The 12,229-nt window shown below is 34.4% G+C and overlaps 1 protein-coding gene across 1 annotated transcript in view; it reads left to right on the top strand.

The window, feature by feature from the left end:
- ARL6IP6 (ARF like GTPase 6 interacting protein 6) overlaps nt 1-12,229 on the top strand; it is a 35,500-nt gene that overhangs the window by 6,700 nt on the left and 16,571 nt on the right. Inside the window, exon 3 of the mRNA XM_082689950.1 lies at nt 5,880-6,012. Coding sequence (XP_082546076.1) covers nt 5,880-6,012 — 133 coding nt within the window. The remainder of the gene's footprint in view (nt 1-5,879; nt 6,013-12,229) is intronic.

Below are 12,229 nucleotides of genomic sequence, written 5' to 3'. Positions count from 1 at the left end.
TACTTGTGATCTCTGTCAAATAAATAAATAATTTTTTTTTAAAAAAGCAAACAGAAATAGGAATTATTTCATTTTTGTACATTAACTTGTATCCATCACATTTTCCAAGTTTTATAACTTTTCACATACTTAGTTCTATTTCCAATTTTTACATTTTTTTCATATCTTACATATGATAAAATGACCTTTTATTTGAGGCAAGCCTGAAATAAGCACATAAGAAAAACAAAGATAGGCTATTACCGGAAAATGCTTAATCTAAGACTACTGTCATTAAATTAAATGTAGGACTAGTACTTTTAATATACATGTCCTAAGTATTCCATACAGGAATTGTAATTGACTTCATGGAGTTCCTTCAGTCTGAAAAGATTTTTGGTACTTGTCACTCTTGACATCTACTAGTTAATAGTTAACATTAAGTCTCTCTGTGGCTAAGACCAGATATGTAGCATTTTGCATTGTCAGGGGCTATTCTTGTTTGTTTGTTTGTTTTTTTAAGATTTTATTTATTAAGAGAGAGAGTGTGAGAGAGAGCATGAGAGCTTAGAAGGTCAGAGGGAGAAGCAGACTCCCCATGGAGCTGGGAGCCCAATGCGAGACTTGTCCCGGGGACTCTTGAGATCATGACCTGAGCCGAAGGCAGTTGCTTAGCCAACTGAGCCACCCAGGTATATTCTTGTTTTTAAGCTACCCATCTAGTTATCCTTTATGATTGAGGTGTTTATAGGCTTGTGAACATTTACAGAGATGATTGATACAATACTAAGTTCAATCAAAGATGAAAACAATTCATTTGAAGAGTTTATCAGTTATTTACTCTGCCAAGAGATAAGTGAGACTCTACCCTCATGATTTCACAAGATAGAACATTAGAATCTTGGTAAAAATTTCCAAGAGAAAGGATGCGTTGGAAAGTGACCCGTTCTCTTAGAAAGGCACAGGTTGAAAACAACCATTCAGTTTCTTCCTTACAGTGAAAAATAATGGAAACTGAACTTAAACTGTTTTCAGTGAATGTATTGAGCATTGTAATTTGAGGCCAGTATGTATTAAGGATATGATATAGTGCTCTCTGCAGCTGGGTGGGGTAACTCAAATAATCATTGAAAATTTCACAAATATGTTCTCCTGTGGCTGTGTGTTTAAAATGTGTGTATTGCTTGTTAGTTGAAGAATGACGACTAAGGCAAAAAAGAAGAGAAAAACAAAAGCCCAAAAGTACTGGAAAAATGAAACCAAAATTTTAGATAATTTACCTGAGTTTTAGATCTTTTTATTTTCTATTTTCTATAATTAATGACAATGACTCTCAATAAAAAAAACTTTGTTGTTTATTATATGATCTCTGATATGAGAAATTTGAGAGGCAAGGCCGGAAGTTGTGGGGAGTAGGGAGGGAAAAATGAAACAAGATGGGATCTGGAGAGAGACAAACCATAAGAGACTCTTAATCTCAGTAAACAAACAGGGTTGCTGGGGGTGGGGGGTTAGGGATAGGGTGGCTGGGCCATGGACATTGGGGAGGATATGTGCTGTGGTGAGTGCTGTGAAATGTGTAGGCCTGGTGATTCACAGACCTGTACCCCTGGGGCAAATAATGTATTACATGTTAATAAAAATATTAATTAATTTTTTAAAAAGAAAATCTTTGTTTAAAGAAAAGCACAAATTTAAGCTTAGAAAAATATAAGTAACATTCAGCAATTAATAATACTTTTAACCTTTGTGGTATGCCAAACTTTATTAATTTTTTACATGTGTTATTTCACCTAGTATTGCCAACCTTCCTGCATTCATTCACATAAATTATCTTCTGAACCAAAATTCACAACAATGTATATTAAAATTTTTATGTCACTAGATAGCTTAGGCACAACAGTAAGGAAGAAATAATATGGGTTATTAGCAAGAATTATTGGCAGCCCAGTTATTTGTCTTAAAAATCATTGCAGGTCTCCTTACTACATAGAAGTATAATGAGAAGCCCACATTGGGAACTCTAATCCCCAAGAAATTGGGATCTGGGGAGATGTTTCTTAGGTCAATCAAGTAAAACTTGAACTGGCATTAGAATTAGCTGAAGACTTAAAACTTATCTTACTAGACTTCGCCTGTTCTAGAGTTTCTGACTCAGTAGGTGTGGTATGGAACCCACAAATTCTTCATTTTTAATAAATTTCTAGGTGATGCTTATGCTTCTAGTTCATGAGAATCACTGGTCTAGTAGTTCACAAACCTGACATAATAACAAAATCCTGCAGATTTTCTTTTTTCGAAATTAAAAGATCTCAAAGCCTATCCTTACCTACTCAAAGTGAAGTAACTTAATTGGCTACATGTTTGAATGCTCAATATAAGTCAAGGTCTTTTGGACCCATTTTTTAATTCTCTTGAACAATACTGTTTGTAAAACGGGTATTTCGTGACTTTTTATTCTTTCTTGGGGCATCTTCCAGAGACTAGTTATGTTTTTGGTGGAATGAAGCTTATTTAATCTTGAAATATTGGTCTGTTGGATCCTTTTATAAATCTAAGATACATCCTGGGATTTTAGTGATCTTTTCTATATCTCAATTCTTTTTCCATAGTCACTCTCCCTCTCTCAAATGAATAAATAAATCTTTAAAAAAATGGTGGAATCATAAATTATGCAATAGAATTATGGCTATGTGTACTGATATAAAAGGTCTCATCAGTATGTGAGAGTAGCAAAGCACAGGACAGTTTTTCTGGTGAGAATTCTGATTGCTTTTAGGAGTGGAATTGGCTAATTGAGGTAGGAAGACTTTAACTTTTATATGCTTATGTACTGTTTACAAATTATGTTAACTCTTGATAAAATGGAGTTACATAGCATTAGTTGTCAAGTTTTTGACTTCAGGATTCTGGAGGAGGGTACTTTTTAAGATTCATTTGTTGCTAGTTGTCAACTTGTATGGCTTTTCTGCTTGTTCACAAACAAGGTGAGTCACTTTCTGAAACATAAGCACTTTTAGACTATGATATTACTGTGTACTTTTGTAGACCTTTCATTGTGAATCTGCTTCAGTTGTTGCTAGTTGCCAACTTGTATGGCTTTTCTGCTTGTTCACAAACAAGTTGAGTCACTTTCTGAAGCATAAGCACTTTTAGACTATGATATTGTGTACTTTTGTAGACCTTTCATTGTGAATCTGCTTTTATCAGTGGTGTAACTGTTGATTAGTTCAAAGTGAATATAAAATAGGAAAACCCAAAATGAGGCAAACAGTTAGATTGGGGAATAGTGCTCAGTTTTGAAAACTCAAGGATATTCTTGTATCAATTTTGACAGGTGATCTGTTAAAGAACCTGAATGAAAAAGCTTGATGGACTCTAGAAAACCTCATACTTTGTAAATTTTTAATCTGTTATTTTGTGTCTTTCTCACTTTTTTTTTAGATGTTTAGAAGTTTACATCATTCCACAACAGTCCACGGATAGTTGATTTTTCATAATTACTATCTTTGTTCTGCAGACTTGTATTATATAATATTAAACAGTGTAAACTTGTCAATTATTTTCTCGCCTTTAGCAGTATTCATCTAAATAATAACAAGTAATAGCTATTTGGCAGAATAACCATCATTAAGTTGTAGCTGTACATTAAGTACACTTATAATTTTTATTTTGGTCCCGTATCTCACTGTGTTGGCAGGAAGGTTGTACCTCAGTCTCTGCTGAGATTCTATCTACCTAGTCCCAGATTGGGTTAAAGTTCTGAAGTGTGACACTATGCCAGAACATTGGGGTGGGGTGCAACCTAGTCCTCAAAACATTTTCTCAAATGAGTTACTGCTGAAACATCTTGCTTTCTGGTAAGGATGGCCTTTCAGATATTGCATTTTTGAGCCACATCACCATCTGCTCTTTCTGTGCCCCACTTTGGGGAGGGACATCTGTAGACTTGGCTCTGGGCCCATCTGCCAAGATATTATAATCCCTCTGGACTGTTGTGTGGCCTCTCCATGGCTCTGCCAGGAAGACCCGGCAGTACTACCCACCTTCTCCATACATACACACAAGAGCAGACATATCACTTTCTTCAAACAAGGAGAAATCTTTCTCACGTGTGCATTAAGCCCTCTCTTTCTTTCTCCCTGTTCTACACATTTTATTTGTATCCCAATCAACTCATTATCTTTGCTGTGTATTCAGGATATTTTGTGTTGATCTACCCTCTTGCTTATTATCTATCCTAGGTTGCTTAATCATTTCGTAACATAAAAACCAAAGAGACATTGTGGCTATTTCTCTTTCTCACATCCTTCTGGGGCCATGAGTGCACAGTTTGTTATCTCGGAGAAAGGGAGTAAAGGAAAGGGAACTAGTGAGAGAAAATTAGGGTTAATCGTTCAAAAAATAGATTTGCCACAGTATTTCTTAATACTTCATTGCCGTGAGTTTGTCTCTTAGCTGTTTTATCAGTCTGTTACTGGGCTTTGTATGGTTTATAAACAGACTGATGCATAGATTTCTTAACTACTTGCTAAAAGACATCTTGGTTGCACATTTTGTGCAGCCAGGAAATTTGGTAATTCATGTCATTCTCAACTGTAGTCTTCTCAACCTTTCCTCCCTCCCGGTACTACTGAGCCCTCTGACACAGTCATCAGTGGTCTTGGCATAGTAAACTCTCTTAAAGAGGCAGTTTGAATATGTATCTAAAAACTGTTAAATTGGGGCAACTGGTTGGCTCAGTTATAAAGTGTTTGCCTTCAGCTCAGGTCATGAGCCTTGCATGGGGCTCCCTGCTTTGGGAAGGCTGCTTCTCCCTCTCCCTCTCCGACTCCCCTGCTTGTGTTCCCTCTCTCACTGTCTCTCTCTCTCTCTCTCTCTCAAATAACTAAATCTTAAAAATAAAAACTGTCTAATTTATTCCCTCTATTCTCACTTTGTTCATTTCCGTTAATCCATTTCTCTGTCTTTTACCCCTTTCATGCGTCCAATATAATACCATCCTTTTGACTTTAGAGTTCTTTGAGAAAATCTTGCAGTCTTCCACTTTGAAACTAGAACCTAGGGTCCCAGCCCATTTTAAATTGGGAGTTAACCTTTGTTCATATACTAAGGAAAATTGAAGAATCTGATGAGGTTTATAATGTTTATAGGAAAGCTATAAAGAGTAGATACCATAAAATTAATTCTTATGTCAAAAGTGCATGATATGGGAAGAAAGGAATCACGTAATACTAGGTAATAAAAGATAGCAAGCTATGATTCACAAAGTAAGTGAAAAATGTCGAAACATTTTAACAGTGAAGTATTTTAACCATTTTTCCTATAGTTGAATTTTATAAAGCTGAAGATAAGTTATATTCTTAAGTTGAATTTGTACTCTTTTCCCCATGTTAAATAATAGGAATTTTAAACTATTAAAATGTTATTTACTTTTAATTATTTTTTTATTATTAACTTACAGTTGAAATGATAAGATGTTAAATGATATGACTTATTTTTTTTTCTTTATTAAAAGATTTTATTTATTTGAAAAGAGAGTGAGTGAGAGCATGAGCTGGGGGAGAAGGGAGAGGGAGAAGAGAGGCAGACTCCCTGCCTGCTGACCGGGGGACCCAATGGCGGGGCTCAATCTCAGGACCCTGGGATCATGACCTGAGCTGAAGGCAGATGCCTTCACCCACTGTGCCATCCAGGTGCCCCTAAATGATATGACTTCTAATTTAGTATTTTATGCTTTTGCATGAGTTTGCTTGTACTAAGCTCAAATCTCTTACGTGTTACCTACAAGCAGTTCAGAAGTTCAAAAATACACATAATCTTTTGAACATGAAGATACTGGTTTACTTTAAATTGCTTTGGTGTTAATAATTAAGTTTTTCTCCTCTCTTCCCATTAAGGATTCTGGACTCTACTTATAATATCTCTATCTGCTGGATTCTCCTGCTGTAGCTTTTCTTGGACAGTAACTTATTTTGATTCTTTTGAACCAGGAATGTTTCCTCCTACTCCTCTTTCACCAGCCAAGTTCAAGTAAGTATTCCTGTTTCTTCTTTTTAACCCATTCCAATTCTGTTGAAATGCTAAAACAGATAGGAGCCAGAGGCTGCTTTATGTAAGATAACATATTGAGGTCCCTGCCTCTGTAAAATATAAATGACTTAAGATTTTCAGTTCGGCTCAGCCTTTAGATAACTGGAGAATATTTTAAACTCCTTACCTAGAGAATGTAATGGTTGTTTAAAAAATGAAATTCAAGAAATGATTTAGAAAAATAAGGAACTTTGATTACTATTTATCCTTTTGGGATGGAATTTCATTTAAACAGTTTATGAAGGCTAAATTTATATCAGCAATGTGAAAGTTTTACTAAATGCTTGTATAAATGGTCAGATTAATATCAGTTTAATAATTGGATTAGACTTTTCCTTAGATTTCAGTTTTGTTTAATAATTAGCAAGCATTTATGACACCCAGTTTATATCTCTAGATCAAATTAGATGCATTTCATTGTGGAACAACAATAAATTTCTTTGGTTTGTATTTTCTGTATTTCAAAGACTTTCAGAAAATTGAGTAGGCAGTGTTCTAATCTAGTTTATTTAGGTCAGGAAAGCTCAGGTTTTAAATACTGTAAATTTCCAAATAAGAGAGTTCTATAAACTGAGGGGTTAGGGAAAAGGTGAAGAGTAGGAACTAAATTTTAGTTTAAGATATGTATATTACCAGAGTATTGTTGTTATTGTTGCTGTTATTACTACCAGCTTCAGCTTACTTCATGGACAGCTTATAGAGATCAAATAAAATCTATTTGAGGGACTCTATAAATAGGAAGTTTACTTATAACAATACTTATTAATAGTCATTATATTACCAGCTCTTATTATTAGTAAACTTATATTTTTCTATCTTATAAATAGATCTTTAACACTTCTGGATTCACTTCAGTTGTAATATGTGCGTGTATTTTAAACATCTTAACAAATCTCTATACTATATATGAAACATAAATCATACCCTTGGCAATAAATTGTGTATATGTGTTAGAAGTCATTGATGAGTAATTAATAATCTAAATTGATTAAGTTATACCCAACAGCTCAATACCATCCCATGGTTTACATGAGTACCATTCAGTTGCCAAGTTTATTTTGCTATGCAATATTCTGTTCAATTCAAATTTATATTCCTGCTGCTCGATGACATTAATTACTTGGTAACAAGGAATGTGCATCTAATGTTGATAATATAATTAGGCTCCTTTCATAGGCGACCAAAAATCATAATCTTACATACTTTTTCCTTTTATTTCTTTATAGCTCACTTCTCTCCTGATTCCTAGCTATTTAATAGATCTTGCAGCCTGGAAATCAGAACGCACCCTGCACTTAAAATTATTAAGACTCCAGCCTGTCTTTAAGACATCAGTCTCCATTCACTTATCAAGGCTTGAAACCCTTTTTCACTGCATTTATCCTTTGCCAAATGGATATCCTTTGCCTTTTGGATTGTTATTGGAATACTTTGTCTTTTTCCCCTCAGTGTTTTTGCCCTTTTTAAGGCCTTGGCCAGTGACCTTCAATCCGTCATCTCCCCTACTCCAGACTTTCACTTTTCAAAATCATCCTGTATACTGTTAGCTCTGTAAAAGCAGATCTTAGTCACACTCTTCCTTGTTTAAAAGCCTTCAGTGTGGGCGCCTGGGTGGCTCAGTGGTTTAGGCTGCTGCCTTCGGCTCAGGTCATGATCTCAGGGTCCTGGGATCGAGTCCCGCATCGGGCTCTCTGCTCAGCAGGGAGCCTGCTTCCCTCTCTCTCTCTCTGCCTGCCTCTCCATCTACTTGTGATTTCTCTCTGTCAAATAAATGAATAAAATCTTAAAAAAAAAAAAAAAAAAAGCCTTCAGTGGTTTTCTCACTGCCTTCAAACTGATGTCACCTTCCAAGTCCAGCAGAACAGTCCTTCCCCAAGTGATTCTACCCAACTTTTCCAGCTTTATCTTTAGCTATTTCTCCAGTGCACCCTGTTCTGTATCCACATAATCATATTACCCTGGCATCCTTTGAATAAACTGTACTTCTGAGATGCCATGACTTTACTCTTGCTATTTTCTCTTCCTGGAATATCATTTTCCCTTGTAAATTCTCTTCTACCCCCACCAGAATTCATAAGTCTTAAAGATATTAGAAGCTTTTGGAGTTAGAGAAAAGCATTTCAGTATTCTATTTAGAAACTGGAATTCTGTGGATATTTAACTAATTTCTTAAAAATCATCTTTGCATTTCAAGGTACCTGAGGTGTCTCAGTTGGTTGAGCATCTGACTCTTGATTTTTGGTTCAGGTCATGATCTCAGGATCATAGGATCTAGCCCCAGAGCCTAGTGTGGGGCTATGTGCTGAGCAGGCAGTCTGCTGCAGAATCTTTCCCTCTCCATCTGCCCTTCCTCCTGCTCACTTGTGCGTGTACACACATGCTCTGTCTCTCAAAATAAATGAGTAAATCCTTTTAAAAAATTGTCTTTGCATTTTTAAAAAGGTTTTATTTGTTTGAGAGAGAGTTTAAGAGAAAGGGCTAGTACAAGCAGGAGAGGGCAAAGGGAGAGGGAGAAGCAGACTCCCGACTGAGCAGGGAGACCAGTCTGGTGTTCCATTCCCAAGCCCCCCAGGATCATGAACCGAGCCAAAAGTTGATGCTTAACCGACTGAGCCATCCAGGTGCCCTATCTTTGCATTTTGTATTAAACTACAACCAGTATTGATAGACCTCTGTTTTCAGTGTGTTATTAGTCATTCAATTTTTTTTTTTAAGATTTTACTTTTTTAAGTAATCTATACACCAGATATAGGGGTGTAGAACTCACAACCCTGAGATCAAGAGTCTCATGCTCCACTGACTAAGCCAGCCAGCTGCTCTTACTCATTAAATTTTAATATGAGGTAGTGTCAGATTAGCGACTCAGATTGCATATTTCTTAATACAGCCATAGAGCCACAGTTTTAAAATATGTACATTATGTTCACATGTATATATTTGAATTTCTTTCAATTTGTAAATTGGGTAATTTCATTTTATATATTATAAATCAACTATTAAATACCCAAGGCCATGAGTGAAACTGTCATTTAAAATTACCATATGTTGATACAGACACAGTCCAAAAAAGACATATAGCAAATATAGTGATAGATGATGGCATATTAACAGAAACCAGACGACAAAAGCAGATATAATATAGAGTTAATTGATGAAACTAAGTTTTATAGTGAAAATCCTGCCCTCTAGTGCTTGTAGAAAATAATGCAATAACTGTACTCTGAAATGTCAGAATAAGTATATTCTCTATGTCACCAGTAGAGTGAGAGCTTGTACAAGGAAAGGACTTCTGTACCTTTTGAGAAAGTTGAAATTATCAGACTTCATTTTCTTAGAAATCATATTGATACATTTCAATAATTTGTAATATGCATTTATAAAAATATCTTTGTAACAGGCTATTTTATAACTTAAACAATGATGTTAATATAAATATTTTTCCTGATTAAATGAAAGTAGTACAAATTCTTTGTTGAAAATTCAAAGAAAAAAACAAAAAAAATAATGGGAAAACTTATAAACAGAAAGTGGCTGCCAACATTTTAATGTATATCTTTCCATTCTTTTCATATTTTAAAAATTAAACTTAGAATCATAGTAGATATACTGTTTAATAAAGCATTTTTTATTTAACATTATGTTTTATAATATGTGTATAATATCATATGTTTATATTATTTAACATTTTTTTTAATTTTTTTTCAGTATTTCTTTTGAATTTTCAGTGTTTTAAATATACTTTAAAGACGTCATCATATGTCAGTTTATTTTTAAAGGGAAATTTAATATAAATGATAGCTAGATTCAAAGATAATTTATTAAGCAGGGATTTGCTTAACTAGAGACTAAAGAAAAGCAGGATAGTTAAGAATCATAAAATGAAGGGACTTTTTTCCTTATTTTTTAAATTTCTAGTACCATGAGTATCAGACATGATGAGAGTAAAATAATAGTGTCTAACTGGTTTTTTTAAGAAGCAGTCTTTTGCTCTCCTTTGCAGATTTTAAACATTTGGGCTCCTCCCCCAATAAGCTAATTGGTAAAAGTGGAGAAAAAAAATGAGAGCCACAGTATACATGGGCCTCTCAGTTGCTTATCCCTAAAAATATAAAGTCCTGAAGGGAAGAAAAAAACAACATGTATTGATATTTAGTGAATATTATGTGAAAGGTCTAATGAAATCAGCAATTTGAATGAATAATTCAATGATAGAGTTGAGGTTAGAAATAAAATCTTTTTCTTGTATTCATTAAAGTATTTTTTCATATTTATTCTTTTATGTTTGTTAGGTATTTTATTAGCTGAGGTCACTACAACAAAGTACCATACACTGGTGGCTTATAAACAACAGAAGTTTGTTCCTCTCACGGTTGTAGAGACTGAAAGTCTAAGATCAGGGTGGCAACTTAGTTGGGTTCTGATGAGAACTATCTTCTGGGTTGCAGATGGCCTCCACATTGTATCCTCACAAGACTGAGAGCAGGTTTCACTCTCATGATCTCATCTCATCCTAATTACCCCCAAAGACCCTACCTCCTAATACTATCACATTGGGGGGGTAAGGTTTTAACACATAAATAGGAGAAAGTGTGGAAGGGGGTACAAGCGTAGTCCATAACAAAATTTAGAAATATTCGCTTTAGGAAATAACAAAGAACTTCGCAAGGTATGTTTTCAGACAGGTATTTAATGGACTTCAAAAGGCATATTAAGAAAAATTATTACACTGACTTAGCAAACTGGGTTAAAAGGTATACTGTATTGTTACACACACAGACTTCTCTATTAGGAAGCATTTTCTTTGTGTATTTGAATCAAATATACTTTTAAATCATTTTCTTAAAATTTCTTAAAATATGTTACCATGTTAAATAATGAGACAGAGTCAGTAACTTCAGATTAAAGTGTCTATATAGGCTTTCCTTACTTCTCACTACTTTGTAATTCATTATTTTTCTCTTCCAGGCTGCTTAATCAGCATCTCCAGTTCACTTCACATTAGTTTTCCCCATTCATTCATTCAGTTTTCTTAGGGATTTCTGAGCAGGCAAATGTAACTGTGTGGTTAATCAGTATTTCATATTGTGGTTATCTCCATTATAGTTTCCAGGAGTTAATGCATCTAGGAATGTGACCTACCCATCCAAAGATATCTCGTTATTTAAATCTTCCTGATTGGGTAAGAAGCTAGGTATGGCTAAGGGTGCCTTGAAGCTGCATTTTTCCTAACAGTGAATTTCACATTACCTGTGCCCCATCTAGTGGAGCAATAATGTAGCTGCAGGTTTATAGTTACTCAGCATACTAAAAATAAAAATCATTCAATTAATTATAATAGGTCCCACCTAGGGTAGAAATGTTACTTTGCAGTCTAGAAATAAATTTAGTGGAAAATGATAATGTAAGTGATGGGTTTAGCAAAAATAAGTGTTGAAAACTCATTTTTTTAATTACGAATCAAAATATTTAATAATGGTGATATGAAGAACAGTGAAAGTGGTCATTAAATTTGTCTGCTTTGCGGTGATTTTATGTAGAGTCAGTCAGGGGTCAAGGGCCAACCAATATTCTTAAGTTAAGGGTGTTCCTTCATTGCAGTCAATAGTGTTGGTTAACAAAAGTCTTATTGTTGGAATGAAAAAATGTACATTTGGATCAAAATTAAAATTTAACAGTGTATGACTATAACCTTCAAGCCAAGAAGTTAATTTTTTAGGGATAGAGTTATTATTTTGTGCTAGAAATGTCGACAAAGACTTATTTTCAAGGAGAAAAAAAAAACAGTGTTTGTGTTAAAATTATTAAGGATGGGCTGTATTATAGAAATCGAGTATTACTGGCAATTTCAAATTTTAACCTTATGCTGGTCGAAGGTAATATAAAAAAGTAAGATATCTAGTTAATTGGCTACCTGAATCCAAAGTTTGGATTATTGAATTTCTTGCTGAGAAACTGATCTTAAGTAATTTTTCTCCTTCTCGAGAAACACTGTACAGATAGCATGTCATGCATTCACAGTGTTGTAGATTTTGGAAAACATCTTAGTTCTTCATAAATCCTCTCGTCTTCTGTTCTAAGAAGTTTATCATCATGAGTATTACAAGTGAAAATGAGTCTTTGAGGATAGAATAAATTACTGGTTGTAATCATGACCTTT

Source organism: Mustela nivalis, assembly GCF_964662115.1.
Source record: "Mustela nivalis genome assembly, chromosome: 11".
NCBI lineage: Eukaryota > Metazoa > Chordata > Mammalia > Carnivora > Mustelidae > Mustela > Mustela nivalis.
This window is presented reverse-complemented; position numbering and strand designations above follow the sequence as displayed.